We start from the raw sequence: 21411 nt of genomic DNA, 5'->3' as shown, positions 1-21411 counted from the left end.
GTTTATGGATGCTGGTGAGACAGAGATGAACAGGAAATTGGTGTGAGTATCGGAAAGTCTCCCGTTCCCCCACCACGAGACTTACCCACCAGGCTGGAGTGTTGCCATCACTGTCCACCCCCACCACCCAGTCACCACATGCTCTCCCCTGCAGGGTCATCCTTCCTGCCTTCCTGCCTTCCTGCCTTTCCTGTCCCCGACCCAGTGCAGACATCACCAAGTTGTCTCCTGCTTGAACCCCCAGGCCCGTACTCACCAGCTTATTGGAAAACCGGCGCTCTGCTGCCCTGCACCTCCCTAGCTCCTCCAGCACTGGGCGGTGAGCTAGTTGTCCAGTGAGATGATAAAGACTTAGTGGTGCCTATGACGTCACTCATTGCAGAACTGCACAAAAGATGCTTTGAGCTCTGCTAGCTGGGCTGCGTCCATATGCAAAAAAAAAGAAAGAAAAAAGAAAAACAGAAGAAGAACAAATTCCAAGGTTGTGTGTATGACTGCATGTATAGAGTCTCAACTGGGACCTTTCTTCCTCCTACTTTGACTTCATCTCCTCCACTTGGGCTTTGTTATGCTTCTTTAGAATGGGCATAGCGAGGGCTCATCGGGGTGGGAGATAGGCTGCACGGAGTGATGGCTGGCTGTGCGGCTGGCTATCTCTTGCTAACTCTGGAACTTCAGACAAATGAGAACAGCTCTGTGTCTCCTACTCTATAACACAGAGGTAACGAGACAGATTCACAGATGAAAACCTACACTGGTCCAGTTAGGTAGCTCAGTAGCAGGAACACTTAGACTGAGCCGTATCTCAGTTGGTAGAGCACTTGCCTTTTACGCATGAAGCCACGAGTTCGAGCCCCAGCACACAATACAGGTGTGGTGGTGCAAACCTGTAATCAGGAAGAAGAATCAGCAGGATCAAGAGTTCAAGGTCATCATCAACTCCCGGCTACACACACTTTGAGGCTAACCTGGGCTTAATGAAGCCCTGTCTCAAATAAACCACAACATGCTAAGCACATAGAATAGAGCCTGGCCCAACCTTGCACCTTGTGGTACAGGCAAGGATCCGGGATGATGGGTGAATGTGATGAGGAGACAGCTAGGATTGCAGCATAACCCACAGCATGCCCTCAGGGGACCACTGTTCACATCCAACATCCTTTCTATTCACAACAGGAAAGTGACTCTCCAGCTCTCCCTCCTTGTTAGGCTTCACCATGGGGTGGAGGTGGGAGGGGTGTGGGGATGTGGGGTGTGTTGTGTTTCACATCCAGCTCTTTTCATCCTCAGAGGCGGCACACCTCTTCTCTCGAATATTTATGGAGCAGAGCACAAAACCAACGCCCACCCACCAGAATGGCTATAGCACCAAACCAGACAGAACCAAGTGCTGACAAAGATGGAGACACACCGAAGCCATTGTTGACCGCTGAGGAGAAGGCACCATGGGGTAGCCCCTGTGGAAAGCTATTTGGTGGTTTCTCTACAAGCTTAAACATGCGTTTACACAATACCAGTAATTCCACTCTGAGTACTTGTTGCAGAGACATGAAGAGATAGATGCGTGATCACGAACGTTGGCTCATATATCTTCTTCATCACAGCACTAGTGACCATGGCTCAGAAGTGAAAATATCAGGCCACGACCCCTCAACAGATAGACAGACACACGCGAGGCATCAGGATACCAGCTTAACGCACCACATGGATGAACCCTAAAACACATGCTGAGTAAAGCAAGTTAGATACAACAGCACCAACTTCACATGGTTTCATCTGCATGAAATGTCCAGAAGAGGCAAATATTTTAAAACACAAAGTAGATTAATGATGGGAGCTAAGAGCCGAGCGGTGGTGGCGCACGCCTTTAATCCCAGCACTCGGGAGGCAGAGGCAGGCGGATCTCTGTGAGTTCGTGATGGAGGAAGGTCATTGGTTAAAATAAAAGAAGCTGCTTGGCTCTCATTGGTTAGGAGATAGGTGGGAGGAGTAAACAGAACAGAATGCCGGGAGGAAGAGGAAGTGAGGTCAGACTCGACAGTTCTCCTCTCGGGAGCAGACGCCTTCAGCAGAGACGCCATGCTACCTGCTCCAGGGAAGACGCACGCTATGAAGCTCCGACCCAGGATGGACTTAGGCTAGAATCTTCCCAGTAAGACCAGTGCTATATAGATGATAAGAAATGGGCAAGTCCAGGTGCGAGAGTTAGCCTAGAAGATGCTAGGTAGAAATGAGCCAAGCAGTGTTTAAGGAATACAGTGTCTGTGTAATTATTTCGGGGCTTAAGCTAGCCGAGCAGGCGGCTGGGGTTTTTGGGGTCGCAGCCCCGCCGCCCCCCTATTACTACAAATGGCGCCCAACGTGATGGACTAAACCCACTTAAAAAACCTGAGAAGGCTTAAAAATAAGGGAGAGAGAGTTTAACACAGATTTTTGCTGTTTGTTGGTGGCGTGCTGTAGAGAGATTTCCTGATTCGGCAACAGCAGCAGAAAAAACGCTGTGTCATTTCAAAGCGTGGCTTCCTGGGGCTGTGCCACCAGTGCAAACTCTGGCTTTATGTTTGTGTTCCCGCTTGGGATCTGAAGGAGAGTGCTCTGAGACCTTGACGATGACTCAGAGCTCCCGCCTGCTCCTGGGCAGAAGGCAGAATCAGGCTTAGGCAGGCAGAAGAGCATGGCGGATTCCTGCCGCCATACAGAGACGTGTTTTCAGACTGCACAGTACTCTGCGAGTCAGATTTGGATGTAACTTGGATGAAAAGAATTTCTGTGCTGCGTGCTCAGTCTCAGAATTAAAGTGCTGAGTGCCGCTCCTACCTGGCAGCCCCAGAGCTAGCACAAAATGGTACGTCCTCCATTTTGAAATTTTCCTGACTCAGCTTTAGCTGCAAAGCCTGCAGCTCATTAAGAGGTCCTGCCACGAAACACTTAAACGGTGTTGATGAAAAGCTGAACGCATGCTTTTCGGTTTTCAGCCATAGCAGGAAAAAAGCTGTGCTGTTTAAAAATGCTGGCTTTCTGGGCCATCCTGCCAGGGCAAACTCTGACTGTTTGAGGCAGGAGGGCCGGCTACTGAGAGAGGACTTGAGTGTTGTCTGTTGTAGCTTGCTGGCTGGCAGGGACCTTGAAACGCCATAGAGGTGTGGCTATAAACATGGCTACAGCCAGTACCTCAGCCATGAGGCTGGAAAGCTAAGGAATGGGCTGGATCTAGCCATCAAAGCCACGCCTTTAGTCCTACTGAGATTGCTTGGTAAATTAAAGACTCATGTGGTCAGAAAAAGAGAGATATACAGTAAAGAGAGATTCAAAGACAGAGAAAATTTCTGAATGGTTTAAAGTGTGTTAAAAATATATGCAAGCTGAAAGTTGAAGTTCTTAAAGCAAAAAACAAAAAAAAGGAAGCGAGTTGTTGTGTGTCGTAGTACACACCTTTAATCCCAACACTTGGGAGGCAGAGGGAGATAGACCTCCTTGACTTCAAGGTGTGGTAGCACACGCCTTTAATCCCAGTGCCTAGAAGGCAGAGACAAACAGATCTCTGTGAGTTCAAGGTGTAGTAGCAAACACCTTTAATCCCAATGCCTGGGAGGCAGAGACAGGCGGATCTCTGAGAGTTCAAAGACAGCCTGGTCTACAGATATACGCTCAAAAAAGCAAAAAGTTAACCTAGGAATGTCACAGCTTAGATTCTTAAGCGCCTAATGATTTAAAGGCGCAAATCAAAAGTGCTCCTGGATAGTAAAAAATTGCAGATTCACAATAGGACAGATTCAGACCACTAAATGAGTCACACTGTTGGATGAATGTACGTAGGCTTGAGAGAGAGAAGAAAAAGAATATAGAGAATAAAGTTAATGGTTTAAAAAAATGGTAAAGTCTTTAAAGAGACAGAGTACAGATAGTTAAGAGATGAAAAGAAATAAAGAAAAATAAGCTACGTAAAAATGAAAAATTCACAGAGAGTCTGGATTATGTACATTGTGTTTTCTTTAAAATTTTTGACTGTGAAGGAGCTAAGTACAGAGAGACATTTCAGTACATGGGCTGCCAAGCTAAACCAGAATGGATATAAGGGTATTATGATTTCAGAATTTGGGTCTAAGGATATGATGCTTTGGAGAGAGTCTTCTTTTGTTTTCACAGAGGATGAGACCCTGTTCATTTCTTCTATTCCGATTTGGTATGATGGACCACGTCCTCCTGAAGGGTTGCTGTGAACATCTTCAGAAAATTGCTTCGCTCAACTGCCAACTGAGATGAAACTAGCACACAGGTTATACCATGAAAGACCTAATTAACGACGCCCCCATTCAGCAGGAAGCAGTTTGGAGAGAAAAAACTGCGCCCATGTTCCCAAAATATTGTTTATAAATGTTCTTTTACATTTAAAGGGGGATATGATATAGACATGAATAATTTGCATTAGTATAGATTTTGCTTTATTGATAGAGATTTACTGTCAATTTTGTTATATGTATAAATGTTTCTGATGTAACTTTTACTTGATAACTGTTTTGTTATATGTAATTTTGCTATGTTAAAGTTAAAGCTTTTTTTTGTTTAAACCGAAAAAGGGGAAATGATGGAGGAAGGTCATTGGTTAAAATAAAAGAAGCTGCTTGGCTCTCATTGGTTAGGAGATAGGTGGGAGGAGTAAACAGAACAGAATGCCGGGAGGAAGAGGAAGTGAGGTCAGACTCGACAGTTCTCCTCTCGGGAGCAGACGCCTTCAGCAGAGATGCCATGCTACCCGCTCCAGGGAAGACTCACGCTATGAAGCTCCGACCCAGGATGGACTTAGGCTAGAATCTTCCCGGTAAGACCAGTGCTATATAGATGATAAGAAATGGGCAAGTCCAGGTGCGAGAGTTAGCCTAGAAGATGCTAGGTAGAAATGAGCCAAGCAGTGTTTAAGGAATACAGTGTCTGTGTAATTATTTCGGGGCTTAAGCTAGCCGAGCAGGCGGCTGGGGTTTTTGGGGTCGCAGCCCTGCCGCCCCCCTATTACTACAAGTTCGAGACCAGCCTGGTCTACAGAGCTAGTTCCAGGACAGGCTCCAAAAACCACAGAGAAACCCTGTCTCGAAAAACCAAAAAAAAAAAAATGATGGGAGCTAAGGCTAGGGGCAGGGATGAGAAATAGGGACACATTGGAAACAAAATAATCTTTCTGGGGTTGTGAAAATGGCATCCATTAATCCCAGCACTCGGGAGGCAGAGGCAGGCGGATCTCTGTGAGTTCGAGACCAGCCTGGTCTACAAGAGCTAGTTCCAGGATAGGCTCCAAAACCACAGAGAAACCCTGTCTTGAAAAAAAATGGCATCCATCCCTGTGAATTTACTTTAAAAACTGACTTGTGAACTTAGCGTGTATGGATTTTGTGGTGTGTAAATTATATTGGTTAGTTCGTTAACAGGTTGCTGTGAGTGAGCCAAGTAGTTTTTATTGCTTCCGGGCTTGCATTTAATGAGAGATAAATAAAGACATCAATACTAAAAAGGAAGCTCCATCTCCGGGGGGCATTGGATGACCAAGAGATCTAGTTGGGGGTCAGGGTGGTGGGCCTGGTGGAGGAAGCCAGAGCCAGTGGATCTCGAGGGCCTCGTGGGCCCAGGGAAGGAACTGGATTGACCCCTGAGTGGAAGGAAGAACAGGCAACTGGGGACTGTGGCCCCACCCCCAGCAGGTACTCCAGGGCAGTAGGAACACAGGTTCCAAACACTGGGGGGAGGGGAAGGCTGGGAGGAGCAGGCAGTGGGGCAGCACTCATGAACTGTCACTAAAATTCTCTGGTTTCCCCACTGCCCAGGGGCCGTGTCTATATCTGGCTTGCATGGTGAATGAAGAAATGAAATAAAAGGGGAGGACGTGACTACTCCTAAAGCATAGCGAGGGTTTTTATTGTCGAGGTAAAGGAGAAAGCAGGCAGGTGTGTGTGGTGGGTGGGGATCCTGGTTGAACATGGCTTGGTAGACTAAACCGGACCACGAGAGGAGGGGTGGGGAGACAGAGGAAGAGAGGAGCTGCTGACCAAGAGACTGCTGTAGCCAAAATGACTGCCTTATTCAGGAATCATGATGGGGAGAAGGGAAGCAGAAGCCCAGCCCCAGGTAGTGAGGTTTATGTTGGAGACCAGGCCAGGTGAGAAGAGCTGGGAGCAGCCACAAGTACTGAGGGATGATGGGAGAGCTGGGAGCAGCCACAAGTACTGAGATGCTGGGAGAGCTGGGAGCAGCCACAAGTACTGAGATGCTGGGAGAGCTGGGAGCAGCCACAGGTACCAAGGGATGCTGGGAGAGCTGGGAAGAGCCACAGGTACCAAGGGATGCTGGGAGATCTTTTACTTTTTTTTCTTTTTTCTTTTGAGACGGGGGTCTCACTATGTAACCCTACCTGTCCTGGAATTCACTGTATAGAGCAGGCTTGCTCTGAAAACTCAGAGATCCACTCGCCCAAAGAGATAATTTGTGTGAACCAGTTCGTGCTCTCTGACCACTATGCTGTTGCTCATTGGAAGTTCTACTGTCTTGAGAAGAAGCTTAATTCAGACACCTGGCCCCATCAGAGATGCCCAGTGCCTGTCTTCTTCATGAAGCTCTCTCTTGTGGACTGGGGTGTACTTCTTCTCTTTCTCCAAATGAACCACAAGGTTTTCTAGATGTCCACTAAGCCTTAGGGGTCCTGCTTGGAAGGACCCCGCCCCACCCCATCTTTTCTGGGGGTCATCAAGAAAGCTTCTTGACCTCCTCCCATACTGCAGTATGGGGTGACTAGGGAAGACATTCCTCGTCCACCACAGAGCTGCAGGGGGAGTCTGTGATGGAGACTGCTCAAATCAGAATGGAGGTTCCCCAGGGCTGATAGAGCAAACAGGCCACAGACTCTCATTGCTTTTGGCTCCCTCTGTTGCCATTGTGTCTGTGCAACCTGTCCTTTGGACAACAGACACCTGGCTGGATCAACAGCTTGTGTGAGCTGGGCAACTGTAGCCTGTGCCAACAGCCTTACCTTCTCTGGAGGCTGAGGCAGGGGAATCACTTGAGTCCAGGAGTTCAAGCCCAACCTGGCTACTACCACGCCTACTGTTAAAACATAAGGGAAAGGGGGTACCTGGGGACATAGCTCAACCATAGAGCATTTAGCCTAGCAGGTGCAAAGCTCTCTCTCTCTCTCTCTCTCTCTCTCTCTCTCTCTCTCTCTCTCTCTCTCTCTCTCTCTCACACACACACACACACACACACACACACACACACACACACACACAGGGGTGAGGCTACTCTTCTCGGGAGGGTTGTAGGAGGATGAAATGAGACAACTGGAAAGACGAGACACAGTTTGAAGCTGCATGCAGGTCAGTCCACAAAACCCCTGCAACTCTCCAGCCTGCTTTCCGCCGTCAACTTGAACGCTGCCCTCTAGTGGTTCCAAAAAAGGATGGCAGGATCATGATGCTGTCTCCTTCAGAAATGAAAATGCTCTTCCCTCAGAAGTTATTTCAGAGAAATACTCCAAAATCAGATCAGGATGGTGGTGATGCTCCTGAGCAGAAGCAAGCCTCTTCCTCACCTCCAGGAGTGCGGGGCTGCGCACAGCCTAGGCGAGCAGGTGGTTAGGACATAAGTGTCAGAAGCAGTAGGAGGCAAGCTGGGATGTATCAGGCAGGTATACTGGCCCCCAGTTCTTGACCTTCACTCTCTTCTTTGTACAAGGACACTGTTCTCTCCAGGTGCGGCCCTTCCCATGAGTGGTTTCTGTGATGGCTTTAGACCCGGATGCTCCTTAGGGGCATGGCAGACATATTCAATTATACGCAATGGCCCTTGCCCCCAGAGGTGGATGCTACTTCTGAATTGTTCCTCCGTGAGTCCTTGAAATACGGACTGTCCCCCGGCCAGGACCTTTTCCCAAGTAGCCGGTGACCAGTGGGTTGAGCACCACACTCCAGGCCCCTGTGATGAGCCCCAACTTCCTCCAGGAGCCTCCTAAGTCTGGGTTTATGAAACTAGCCACATTGGAGGCATTGTAGGGCCCCAAGCAGAGCAGCAGCGTGAGAAGAGCTCCCCCAGCCACCCAAGCTGCCCTGAGCTTCCGCTTGTGGCTCAGGCCTGAGTGGACCAGGGCCCGGAGGCAGCCCACGTAACAGAAGGCAGTGATGACCAAGGGCAGAAAGAAGAGCAGGATGGAGAAACTGAGGCGGGCAGGGCGGGCCGAGTTGGGATCCCAGGCTTCCAGGCAGACCGGGGAACCATTCACGGCTATGTTAATTCCCAGAGAACCGGTGGCGTTGTTCAGCCAGCCTCCAGGAGCCTCCAAGCCAAAGACCAGGCCCAGGTGGCAGAGGACAAGGGCCCATATAGCCACACAAACACCCCAGGAATAGCGGGGCCTCTGAATAGCTTGGTACCCGAAGGGGAAGGCAGCCCCCAGGTAGCGGCCAGCACTGAGAGCTGCCAGGAAGCCTCCACCCGCATAGAGTGGAGCAAAGTGGGCCACGACAAAGACAGGGCAGAGGGGGAGTGGCAGTGGCCAGGCCCCAGAAGCCAGGGCCTCCACAGCCTTCAGGGGTAAAGTGATGGCCAGGAGGAGATCAGAGCAGCTCAGGTGGAGCGCATAGACCAGGCTGGGGGTGAGACGCAGTCTTGCGTGGGCCACTGCACCTCGGATGGCCAACAAATTCAGCGGGAAGCCCAGAGCAAAAGCAGACACATAGAGGACAAAGGAGAGCTGTGGGGGCAGGGCCATGGAGCACAGTGCGATGGGTGCTGGCCTCTGTTGCTCCTGCTTACTGTTCTCAGTTCATCAGCAGAGGAAAGAAGATTCTTGAACCTCACACTGGTGTCCCTACTTCCCAGAGCACCAGAAGTCAGTCCCAACGCCATTGATGATGTCAAGGACCACAAGAGGAAATGGGGGCTGGAGAGTCACAGCCCCAAGCAGAATCGAGGAGTCCTCTCAGTCCCCAGCTGTCCTCCACAGTACCGTCTCTTAAGGGGAAAATAATGATTCGGTGTAATAGGAAAAGATAGAAGGTTCCAGAGCTAAGGTGACTTCTTTTCTCATAAACTCTGGGAGGAGAGGAGCAGAAAGAGGTCAGAACCAGGCTGAATGCATGTCTACCTGAGGTGGAAAAAGGGGCAACAGAAAGAAGGGGCTGGAGAAATGGCTCAGTGGTTAAGAGCATTGTCTGCTCTTCCAAACATCCTGTTTTCAATTCCTGGCAACCACATAATGGCTCACAACCATCTGTAATGAGGTCTGGTGCCCTCTTCTGGCAACAGGAAGAAGGAGCTGGAGAGATGGTTCAGTGGTTAAGAGCATTGCCTGCCCTTCCAAAGGTCCTGAGTTCGATTCCTGGCTACCACATAATGGCTCACAACCATCTGTAATGAGGTCTAGTGCAGACAAACACACAGAGAGAAATCAAAGAAACATCAGCCACCATAGGGCTATAGGGCCATAAGGTGACTGAGTTCACAGAAAGCCTGAGAAAGCTTGGGAAAGAATAGAGTAAAGCATGTTTTCTTGGTAGCAGCAATTTCTCGGGTCTGCTCTGCTTGCCAGAGGCAAGCAAGTGCTCTCATCTAAGAGAGGCTTCCTGACTCAGCTTCAGCTGCAAAACCCTGCAGCTCTTAAGAGGTCCTGCCACAAAACACTTAAATGGTGTTGATAAAAGCCAACTGAATGCTTGTTCGTTTTCAGCTGTAGCTGGTAAAAAAAGTTGTGCTGTTTTAAAATGCCGGTTTTCTTGGCCGTTCGGCCAGGGCAAACTCTGACTCTTTCAAGCAGGCAGTCCTGACTACAGAGCTTTTGAGTGTTGCTGAATACTGTTGCAGCTTGCTTGCTGGCAGGGACCCTGAAACACCATAGAGTTGTGGCAATAAAAATGGCTACAGCCGGTATCTCCGCCATGAGGCTGGAAAGCTAAGGAATGGGCTGGCTCCAGCTGCCAAAGCCACAGCTTTAGTCCTACCGTTAATGCTTGGTAAATTAAAGACTCATGTGGTCAAAAAAGAGACATATACAGTAAAAGAAAGATTCAAAGTTGAAGAAAACTTCTAAATGATTTACAGTGTGTTAAAAATATATGCAGGCTAAAAGTTAGTTTTTAAAGTAAAAAAAAAAGGAAGAAAGAGAATAGTTGCGTGTGGTAGTACACACCTTTAATCCCAACCTTTGGGAGGCAAAGGGAGATTGACCTCTGTGACTTCAAGGTGTGGTAGCACACGCCTTTAATCCCAATGCCTGGGAGGCAGAAACAGATGGATCTCTGAGAGTTCAAGGACAGCCTGGTCTACAGAGTTATTCCAGGACAAAGATGTACAGAGAACCTGCCTCAAAAAGTCAAAAAGTAAAAATAAACGAAATAGAGGTTAAAATAAAGCTGCACAAAAATGGAAAATTCACAGAGAGTCTGGATTATGTACATTGTGTTTTCTTTAAAATTTTTGAGTGTGAAGGAGCTAAGTACAGAGAGACATTTCATTATATGGGCTGCCAAGCTAGACCAGAATGGATATCATAAGGGTATGATTTCAGAACTTGGATATAAGAACATGATGCTTTGGAAAAGAATTTCTTCTTTTGTTTTCACAGAGGATGAGATCCTGTGGATTGCTTCCATCCCAATATGGTATGATGGACCACACCCTCCTGAAGGGTTGCTGTGAACACCCTCAAAAAAATCAATTCACTCAACTGCTGACTGACATGAATCTAGCACACAGGTTACATCATAAAAGACCTGATTAACAATGCTCCCATACAGCAGGAAGCAGTTTTGAGAGGAAAAAACTGCACCCATGTTCCCAAATATTGTTTATAAATGTTTACATTTAAAGGGGGATATGATAGAGATACGAATAATTTGCATTGATATGGATTTTTGACTTTGTTGATATAAATTTAAGGTCAATCTTGTTATATGTATATGTATTTCTGACCTTGACGAAGGTATTGTGATTGTGTAGTTCATTTAAAAATGTAATGTATATAGGTTGTTAATGGATAATCATTAATAATAGTCAACTTTGTAGTCATGTTAGTTAGATTTTCTAGATGTACATAGATATATTTTAGATAGACATTTTTCATATCTTTCAAAGACTACAAAATATGGCATTTTTAAATGTTTTAATAACTTAGGACTTTTCATGACAATGAGACACTCTGCTCTTGGCAGCACCAATCTACTTCAAGAGGAAGATGGGCATCAAAGAGGTTCCTTATGGAGTTTGATAGCCATTTGGGCAAGAAACTGCTCTTGCCTGGACTATTGCATAAACTGGACACAGAGAACCTGCAGAGAGAGGACTGCTGAACTTGCCTAAGGTGAGATGATCTATCTGGATTCCTGATTCATGAAAGAGTCTGCGAGACACTCTGCAGGACACAGCAGATAGTGACTGAACTGCCTTTGAAATTTCCTGCTTCATGGAAAAAGTCTGCTGGATACTATGGGCCTGTAGGCCAAAGATGGATACAGAGAAACTTTGGGTGACTGTCCAGGCAGCAAGATGTCTCTGTCATTTCTAGAGTTTTGAAAGTTGCTTATTTCTTGTTTACTTAGGTAATATTATATCCTTCTGGAGTCTTTGATGCAGTTGAAGAATAGATAGATAGTTATAGTTGTTTTCCTTTGTTATGATAAAAGATAAAATAGATATAAATATTGTAACTGTAAATATTGCTTGATAACTGTTTTGTTATATGTAATTTTGCTATGTTAAAGTTAAAGCCTTCCAGCCGGGCGGTGGTGGCGCACGCCTTTAATCCCAGCACTCGGGAGGCAGAGGCAGGCGGATCTCTGTGAGTTCAAGGCCAGCCTGGTCTACAGAGCTAGTTCCAGGACAGGCTCCAAAACCACAGAGAAACCCTGTCTCGAAAAACCAAAAAAAAAAAAAAAAAGTTAAAGCCTTCCTTCCTTTTTGTTTAAACAGAAAAAGGGGAAATGATGGAGGAAGGTCATTGGTTAAATAAAGAAACTGCCTTGGCACTGATAGGACAGCAAATTAGGTAGGCGGAGTAAACAGAACAGAATGCTGGGAGGAAGAGGAAGTGAGCTCAGACTCGATAGCTCTCCTCTCTGGGGCAGACACGATGAAGCTCCAACCCAGGATGGATGTAGGCTAGAATCTTCCTAGTAAGTGCACCTTGGGGTGCTACACACATTAATAGAAATGGGTAATTGAGATGTAAGAATTAGCCAGTAAGAAGCTAGAGCTAATGGGCCAGGCAGTGTTTAAATGAATAAAATTTGTGTGTTGTTATTTCAGGGCATAAGCTAGCCAGGCGGCCAGGAGCCAGGCTGTGGGAAGAAGCCCGCAGCTCCCTCAACAGGGCCATAGGGCCATAGGGCCTATGCCCAGCAGTGTATAACACCTCAGGGAACATCCTGGCACAGTCTCCCAGAGAAGAGAGGAGCCTTCGATAACAGGACTCACCTCTTAGTGCTGCCGGATATCTCTGAGGCTCAGGAGTCCCCTTGCAGGGCTATTAGATGATGCCCAGGATGGGCAGTGAGCTGGAAGGCAGAGAAGGGCGGGGCGGTCATTAGCAGGAGGTCCTAGCAGCCTGGATGAGCAGCTGATGGAGCATCCTATGATAATCTGCAGGAGGTGAGGGTGTCCAGAGGAGGGATGGGAGTATGACTGGCTTGGTTGAAGACCTTAAAGAGGCAGGGTTCATGAGGCACAACATTGTGCCCTTCTGACTCATTCACTGCCTGTTCAAACCCACCCACGCAGAGTGGATTCTACCCCAGTGCCAGATGAACCTGAGCTTTATAAATTCGCTCCTAGGTAAAATTAATTAATTAATTAAAAAGGCATTCTGATGACTTCAGTAACCAAAACAGGAGCATGCTGTCATTCATAGGTTGACAGTAAAAGAATCACTTAGTGGCCTAAGCCTGGGCCTGGTGCTGTAACCTGTAATTCCAGTTGTTCTGGAAGTTGATGTAGGAGCATCACAAGTTCAAGACCAACCTGGGCTGCTGAGTGAGTTCAGGTTCAGCCTCGGGAACTTAATGACACTGTCTCTAAATAAAAACTGATGACAGAACTGGAGATATGGCTCTGTGGTTCACCACCTGCCTAGAATCCCCCAGTGAGGGACTAGGAATGCGCTTCAGTGGTTGAGTACTTCCCTAGCTTACACAAGACCCAGTTTCCATCCACAAATCTATAATTTATTTTTAATTTCTGTTTCACCTATATACACACCTGGCAGTTCTGGTCTAAATTCTATGCAGCAACATTTTCAATGAGGGTTCACAATATTCCCTAAGCATCTCACTTGGTGGTCATTCAAGGCTCCTCTGGCTGTGTGACCCCATGTCTGCTATCTCTGCTAAAAGGCTGGCCTCATGAGTGCCAAGGTCTGCCTTGCCCAGGGCATGGTGCCCCATAGGTGCTCTGGCCTCAGGAGAATTGCTTGCTCTCAGGTGGAAGGCTGTAGTGTTCTGGAGTCCAGGCCTCTGGGCCTCCCGGCCACCTGCTCTTCACGCCTCAGCGGGGCTGTTGACAGCCACATCTCGTGGTCAATGGGTCATGAAGTAGCTTCATATCAGCAGCTGGGCTTGGGGACAGGATAAGCAGGTACCTGGTGGTTGCCAGGAAGCCTGATCCTGACCTCCTCAGCCTCAGGGCTGCCTTCTGCTCCTTAGAGAAGACCTTGCCCCAGGAGATCTTTGGAGACTCCTGGTTTGACTGACATCCTCATGAGACTGGTTCTGGGTTAATTCTTGCACCCCAACAATGGCCTCTGCCAGGCTGGGTTTATGCTTTATTGTTGTTGCTGTTTTGTATTTTGAGATGAGGTCTCAAGCAGCCCAGGCTTGTCTCAGACTAGCTTTGCAGTGGAGGATGACCTTGAACTTCTGGCCCTATGCCCTCTACCTCCTCTATGCTAAGATAGGATGGAGACACCCCAACACTTATGTAGAGTTGGGCATAGAACCCAGTAATTCATGCATAGGAGCAAACACTCTAACCTACTGAGCCAAATTTCCACACACCCCCAATTGCAAATTTAAATTTACTAAATGCTTGTCATACATATGAATAAATGGATTAGCTAGAGTATTGCTGGAATTCACTGTGAGTGTAAGAGCCTCTAAAACTTTATTTCATTCATTCAAGGTTTTTTTTTATTTAAATGTAAAAAAAAAGTAAAAAAAATTGGGGACATCCAGAGAAATAGCCTTGAAAAACATCAAGTATTCTTAACTGCTGAGATACCTCTCCAGTTCTCCCCTCAAATATTTATTTTTACATTTGTGTGTGTGTGTGTGTGTGTGTGTGTGTGTGTGTGTGTGAGAGAGAGAGAGAGAGAGAGAGAGAGAGAGAGAGAGAGAGAGAGAGCCATAGTGTGCACATAAAGCTCTGAGGACACCTTTTGGTGGAGTTGATGCTCTCTTTCCACCATGTGGGTCGTGGGGATCAAACTCAGGTTATCAGGTTCAGAGGCAGGCGCCTGTGACTACCGAGCCATCTACTCAGCCCTCCATTTAAATGGCATTTAAAGTTCCATTAGCCCCCCAAAGAAGTTAATGGTACTCACAGGAACTCAGTTGGGGACTAGAGGAAACAAGTGCCATGCTCTGGCACTTGGAAGGATGAGAAGGGAGAAAGGAAAGGAACAGAACCCTTTGGGGGACCCTCTGGTGTGCCCTGTTTGCACATTGCTTCCCTCTGTGGTCACTGAGCACACTTTGGGGGACCCTCTGGTGTGCCCTGTTTGCACATTGCTTCCCTCTGTGGTCACTGAGCACACTTTGGGGGACCCTCCGGTGTGCCCTGAGTTGCACATTGCTTCCCTCTGTGGTCGCTGAGCACAGCTTGCTCTGCTCTCTGGCTGAGTAGGTAAGCAGGTGGATGCAATGCTGGACCTGGAATCAGTGGAGCCTGCAGTGAACTGGGGAGGTCTGCGCTGTTTCTCTGGGTGGACTTGGGCTGTGGAAGAGTCTGACCGGCCCCCTGTTGAGAATGAGTCCATTTCCTCTCATTTCTTCTTTGCTGTTTTTGAGGTTGCATCTATGTAGCCCGGCTGGCTCCTGTCTCCGTGTTTCTGCCCTCCCAGCTCTGGTTTACAGGACTGTAGCTCAGCACCTAATTCTTTCCCTTTTATCCACTCTTCAAGAAATGTAAAAGATGGAATTTAAGGTTGAGGTTTTGGGAGATTTGCCTTCTACACTTGGCTTTAGTTTGTTGTTGTTATTTTTCAAGACAGGGTTTCTCTGTGTCAACAGTCTTGCCTGTCCTGGAATTTGCTCTGTAGCACAGGCTGGCCTCAAACTCCCAGGGATCCGCCTGCCTCTGCCTCCCAAGGGTTGGGATTAAAGCTGTGCGCCAGCCTGGCCATCTGCCTATGACTTCAAAATGTTACTCCATCGAATATGAGACTGAACTTTCCTTCCTTGAGCCACATGTGTAGTAGAGGGTGACAGACATCTGTCATGGAGAAACTGAAGTGGTGGTAACGTTTATTGGTTTTTGTTAGAGTCTGAGAGAAGCCCCCAAAGAAGCCTAACATCCACGTTTGCAATATCAAGAGCGCTTTATTGATTCCAACATTGGGCTGGCAATTGGCGACCCCTAAAGGTCATAAGCTCCTTTTAAGTGGAGTTAGGGGAATTCCAGAGAGGAGGGATTAATCTGGGGCTGATTGGTAGAAGGTCCTAGTGGTTAGGGACCTCCCAACGGCAGGGTAGGGAAAGCTATCTTTAGCCTGCAGAAGTCTGGGGCGTGTCTGCTGAGCTAGCAGAGGGGCTTTGGGGGTGTTTGCTGACGGTCACCCATAAGTTGCAGTTTTTATGAGACCTGCTTGCTCAGCTCTATCCCATTTTAGTGAAGTGAAACTAAGATCTGGTCTGTACCAGGACTCTGCTCTACTGCCCCTCCTTCCACCCTTTTCATCCCCCCTCCCCTCGAGTAGTGGGTCATCTCAAATCTTGGAGATGCTTTCTCTGGATCTGCAGGCTTGTATGGCTGTCTCAGAACCATCGGCGGAGCTATAGAGATCTGTGATGATCATCAGGTCCCCTGACCAGAAGAACCTGTGGGGCACAAGAGTCGGTGTCTTCTCACAGACTGCACACAGCTGAGGCCAGAGTTGTTTCCACACCTGAGACAGAACTTGTAGGGAGGAAAGAAATCATTGGTCATCAAAGTCAGCCAGTAATTCTGCCCTAAGATTAGGCTGAGTGGGTGGTGGCCTGACATACGTGACCTCAAATGGGGTCAGGTCTAGGGTATAAGAAGAATTGCAAACCTTGTAGAGAGCAAAGGGGAGGAGAAACACCCAGTCACTGACAGTTTCAGGGGTTAATTTGGTTAAGGTCTCCTTTAGCATCCGGTTTATCCGTTTTTACCTGGCCTGAACATTGGGGACGATGAGCACAATGAAATTTCAATTAGTCCCCATAGCCTTTCCTAGTGTTTGTGTTACCTGGGAGATGAATGCAGGTCTGTTACCTGAGCCCTAGAGCACAGGAAGGCCCCACCTTGGGATAATCTCTTACAGTAGCTTCTTGATCTTCATGGCAGTGTCTTGTGCTTAGCTGAGAAAGTCTCAGTTCATCCTGAACAGGTATTTATAAAAACTAGCAAATACTTATAGTCATACAAGCCTGGCTTTACCTCTGTGAAGTCAGTCAGCCAATTGGCACCAAGTTTTTCTGCCTCCACTCTTTGCACTGACGAGACAGTTTGTGGGACATTGGCCTACAGCTTCTGCTGTTTTGGCCTTAAGGTCAAAGACCTTAAGAGGTGCTCTTTTCAAGAGGCCCTGTAGTTTTCCTTTTTCCCAAGTGAGTGCTTTGGTGTACTGATCAAACTAGTTGAGTGGCAAAGTCTGATAGGAGCATGATCCATTTACCCAGGGTCCTGAGCCATCCTTCCTTTTTGTAAGTTTTTGTGCATAAGTGGATTTTTTTTTTTGAGTTCTTGACCAGCGTAGGTTGGAAATTCTGGCAAAGTGGGTGTCACCATCTTTGGTATGGCCAGCAGGATGGCTGCTGTCTGGAGGGCAGCCTCCTTCGCTGCCTTGTCCACCCAACTGTTTACCCTTGAGATTGAGTCTTTTTTTCCCTGGTGCCCAGGGCAGCGGATGACAGCTATGTCTTGGTAGCCATATGGCCTGCAAGAGGTCTAAAATCTCCTGTTTGTCTTTAATAGTCTTCTGTAGTCAACAATCCCCTCTCCCTGTAGACGGCACCATGGACATGTAGCGTGGCAAACATACTTGCTGTTGGTACAGACATTAAGTCTTTTTCCCTTTCCCAACTGCATTGCATTTCTTAGAGCTATCAGCTTGGCCCTCTGGGCTGATGTCCCAGGAGGTGGGGTCCCTGTCCATATGACTTCTTCCTCAGTTGTAACTGCTGCCCTGCATATCTGATACCATGTAGATGAAGCTCCTGCCGTCTCTATACCATGTTCCCTCAGCCCTTGACAAAGGAATGCCCTTGAGGTCTGGTCTGATCCCACGGAAATGGCTCAGGATGTCCAGACAATCGTGGAGAGGCTGATCCAGGTTCGGGTCTGAAAGCAGGATGGTAGGGTTCAAAGGCACCGCTGTGGGTGTATTTGATCCTGGGTGGGTTAAGAGCAAAGCCTGATCATGAGTCAGCCCAGCGTTAGGAAGCCATCTATCAGGAGGATGTTTAAGGACCCCCTTCATAGCATGGGGGTGTCCACTTTAAGAGTTAGTTTGTCTGGGTCTTTAACTAAAAAGCTGTTGCTGCGATTATGCAGAGGCAAGGAGGCTAACCAGAGGCCACTGGATCCAGCTTTCGGACAAGAAGGCTGCTAGTCATTTTTATGGCTTGCATCAATACCCCTTTGACCGTTCCCTTCTTTTCATCCATAAACACATAGAATGGTTTGGTGACATCTGGTAGATTTGGTAGTGCCAGAGCAGGTGTATTCGGTAGAGCTGCCTTAATTTCACTGAAGGCCTTTTCCATCTGTGGGGTCCAAACAAGGGGAGTCTTTCCCCTCCTCGTGGCCTCATACAGGGGCTGAGCTAATTCAACAAACCCAGGGATCCAGAGCCTACAGAATCCAGGAATTCTCTGACCTCTCAGTGGTTGCTGGGTCTGGAGACCCTCAGGATGGTCCCTTTAATTGACAAGATGAGCATGTGTAGTGCTTTCCCTTTGATCAGTTGTTGATACTCCAATCTGATCAAAATGGATGTAGGCTCCCATCTTAGTTAATAAGACTTCTCCAAACAGTAGGTATGGTGTTGGGGACCAGCCACAACAAAAATGCCTCTCACCAGGGTAAAGGCATGGGGATTAGAAATAAAGTAAAAAATATGAAGAGGCTAATGAAAATAATAAAACAGAGAAGCATATAGGATAGTATTGGGAGGGAATTCCAGTGAGTACTGAAAATTCACCTGTGTTTAATTTCCAACTGCTTAAAATACCCCTGACACAAGAGTTAGGAGTAAGACAAAAGACTGCATTAACATGATACAAGGAAATGAACATTACTAGAACAAAACAAGTCACCAAGTCACGCTCCCGCCCTAGAGCAAACTCTGTAGGCAAACCACTCCCTGGGTGGAATCCCAAATTATTTTCATAAAGGGAACTGGAACTTAGTTGGATCCTTAGACTTTTGTTTGAGGTGGGAACAGATCTACTTCTCTATTCCTGGAGCACAAGGTCTGGCAGTTAGCCACACCTGTAGACAATCACCTTGAGAGAGTAGAACTCTCTGGTCAGCATCTAGGTGGGGCCTTCGTCTGAGGTAGAAGCACTGTATCCTTGAAGGAGCTAGAGCTAAGCCCAACTCTCTGACCTTTGGTGGAAATAGGCTCCTAATTTCGGGCCTCCACAGTATGGGCACTCAGGCATGACCATAAAAGAGTGCGTTACTCAGTCCCATTTTATGTCCACTATCTTTGAGTTGTCCATGAGTACTGGTTCATCCCCGGAGCCCCTGGCACCCAGTATCATTTTGGTGGCATTTTGCCTAGGGTTTGCTTTAGAATGAAGTGTTGTATTCCTGTTTCCAGCAGAAAATCTATGGGTTTCCCCTCTGACTTTAGGGTTACTCAAGGCTTGGGGAAGGGCTCCCCTTTAATCATTTGTTTATTTTTTTCAGTTTTAATACCTTTGTTTTTGAACCCTGTCATTTAGGGCATTTATTTTTTCAGTGGCCCGACTTTTTACAGTAGGCACATTGGTCTTTTTGCAGACTAGGTCTATTGCACAGTCTCTGCTTTAGGCCTTTCCCTTTACCTGGTGAGTCTCCAAAGGCCAATGCCTGTGTTTTAACCTCTGGGCTGCCTGATGTAGCTACAAGGACTTTGGTGAGCCCCTGTACCTGTCTGTCTTCTGGGATCTCCCTATTATTGATACTAGCTCCGCAACCGCAGTGAGTTCAGCCAACCTCTTACCCTTAAAACCTTCTCTGTAACTTACGGCAGCTATCTGGTGCTGACTGATTGACAAAAGCCAGGCTGGCTGCAGACCAATTCTCTGGTGCTTCCGGATCCAAGGGTGTATAGGTCTTATGAGCTTCATTCAACCCTCTAGGAATGCTCCTGGTGTTTCTTCAGGCCCCTGGCATACCTGATTAACTTTAAACAAATTTGTGGGCCACCTCGCAGCAGCCAGAAAGCCCCCAGTTAGAGTCTGGTGGTAGACTTTCAGCCTCTCCCTACCTTTCTCTGTGTTGAAATCCCAATTGGGTCACATCACAGGAAACCCAACATTTATGAGGTCTACATTGGTGGCTGGTCTTCCTTTTGTGTCTGGAACCAATTTCCAAGCCTCTGTTCTAATCCAGTCCCTCTCCTCAGTAGTGAAGAGGACCTGGAGCCCTTGGAAACAATCATCCCATGTGGTCTGGTGAGTGAAAAGGACAGACTCCATCAGGTCAACTAGCCATGCAGGCTTCTCAGAAAACTTAGGATTTTGTAATTTTTAATTATAAAGCTTGCTAATGTCAAAGGACCAATGGCCTAGCTGCTGCCTGCCCTCAGCATCAGGTTGGTCCAAAGTGCAGTATGGAAGGACCATGGAGTTAGCTCCAGCTGGCAGCTCCTCCCCTGAGAATGTATGCCTATGTGGGGGGCTCCTCCACTCCTCCCCTTCTGCCCTCCAGGGCCTCTCATCCTGGGAGTGGGGTGGTGGCATAGAAAAGAACTCCTCCTCCAAGTCGCGTGGAGAAGGAAAGACAGGGTACAGGGGTGCGGCAGGCAGTGGTCTATCCTCCTCTCTCCTTTAAAGAGTACGACACAACTTTTTGTGGTGAATTAGCTTTGTTTTCCTTTTTTAATGAAGAAAACCAACTAGAATTAGCATAACATGCTCAAATCTCATCTGTGCTTTGGCCTTTTACAACTTACTCTACTCCTTAGTTCCTATCGCTGCCCCTCTGGTTCAGCCAGACATTTTTACTTTAGACAACTTTTTTCCCCCTCTTTTCTTTATTATTTTAGTTTACCATCTTTTTTTCTTTTTAAAAACAACATGAAAACTTTTATCAAAGTCCCTTTTGTGGTTTTCTTTAGTAGTCTAGAATATTGTATGGGTATAGTACTTTAAACAAGAACAGAAACATACATATACTGTAACAGAAATAACGCTACATAAAAACCTGTACCAACAAGAAACATCTGAGACTAGCAGTTTTTTTCTCTTACCCTAAACAATGATAATTTGTAACCAACCGCTATAATGATGACAAATATTTATAACCCATTGGATCAGAATGAACGAAAACTACACTTTTTGTGGAAACGAAAGCGTAGTTTAGTTAGGCTGTGTCAGAACAGGAAGGATAAGGGGAGTAACTGGCAGTGAGGATCTTGGTCCACAGTGGAGAATTTGACTCAGGAAGGAAGGGAGGGGGAAGCACAGCAGCTACTCCCAGGGGCAGCTTGCAGGTACAAAGCACCTGCCTGGCAGTCAGTATCCTACAACAACAACAAAAAAAAAAAAAAGAGGGAGGGGAAGAGGCTCAGGGTAATCTCATGATCAAATTGGGATACCATTGCCATGAAGTGTTGGTATTGAACTTAGGGCTTCATGAGTTACAGGCAAATATCCTAGAGCCTCACCCCAACCCTTCACTGTGGGATTCTAGTAAGAGATCTACCACTGAAACCACGCCCCCAGCACTGGGGGGTTCTAGGCAGGTGCTCTACCACTGAACCACACCCCAGCCCCTCACTGGGGGATTCTAGGCAGGGGCTCTACCACTGAACCACACCCCAGCCCCTCACTGGGGGATTCTAGGCAGGGGCTCTACCACTGAACCACAACCCTAACCCCTCAGTGGGGGATTCTAGGCAGGTGCTCTACTACTGACCACGGCCTCTTTCCCTCCCTCCAAGTTTCAAAAAACCATTCCCACCACAGGTTTCCAGTAGTCACCAGTGGGGAAGAA

The 21411-nt window shown here is 47.4% G+C and overlaps 1 protein-coding gene across 1 annotated transcript; it reads right to left on the bottom strand.

Annotated features, from left to right (window-relative positions):
- Window positions 1-7435: 7435 nt before the first annotated feature.
- On the bottom strand, window positions 7436-8746 carry LOC142841228 (free fatty acid receptor 1-like). Its single transcript, XM_075958048.1, has one exon. It carries the CDS (start codon window positions 8744-8746, stop codon window positions 7844-7846), a length of 903 nt encoding a protein of 300 aa, XP_075814163.1. The 3' UTR covers window positions 7436-7843.
- Between the last annotated feature and the right edge of the window lie 12665 nt (window positions 8747-21411).

Source organism: Microtus pennsylvanicus, chromosome 1 (assembly GCF_037038515.1).
Source record: "Microtus pennsylvanicus isolate mMicPen1 chromosome 1, mMicPen1.hap1, whole genome shotgun sequence".
Taxonomy (NCBI): Eukaryota; Metazoa; Chordata; class Mammalia; order Rodentia; family Cricetidae; genus Microtus; species Microtus pennsylvanicus.
Note: the sequence above shows the minus strand (reverse complement) of the source record. Positions and strands in the feature narration are given on the sequence as shown.

Bases quoted from the DNA above. Each gene is read 5' to 3' on its own strand.
- LOC142841228 (XM_075958048.1), bottom strand. From the start codon at position 8,746: ATGGCCCTGCCCCCACAGCTCTCCTTTGTCCTCTATGTGTCTGCTTTT.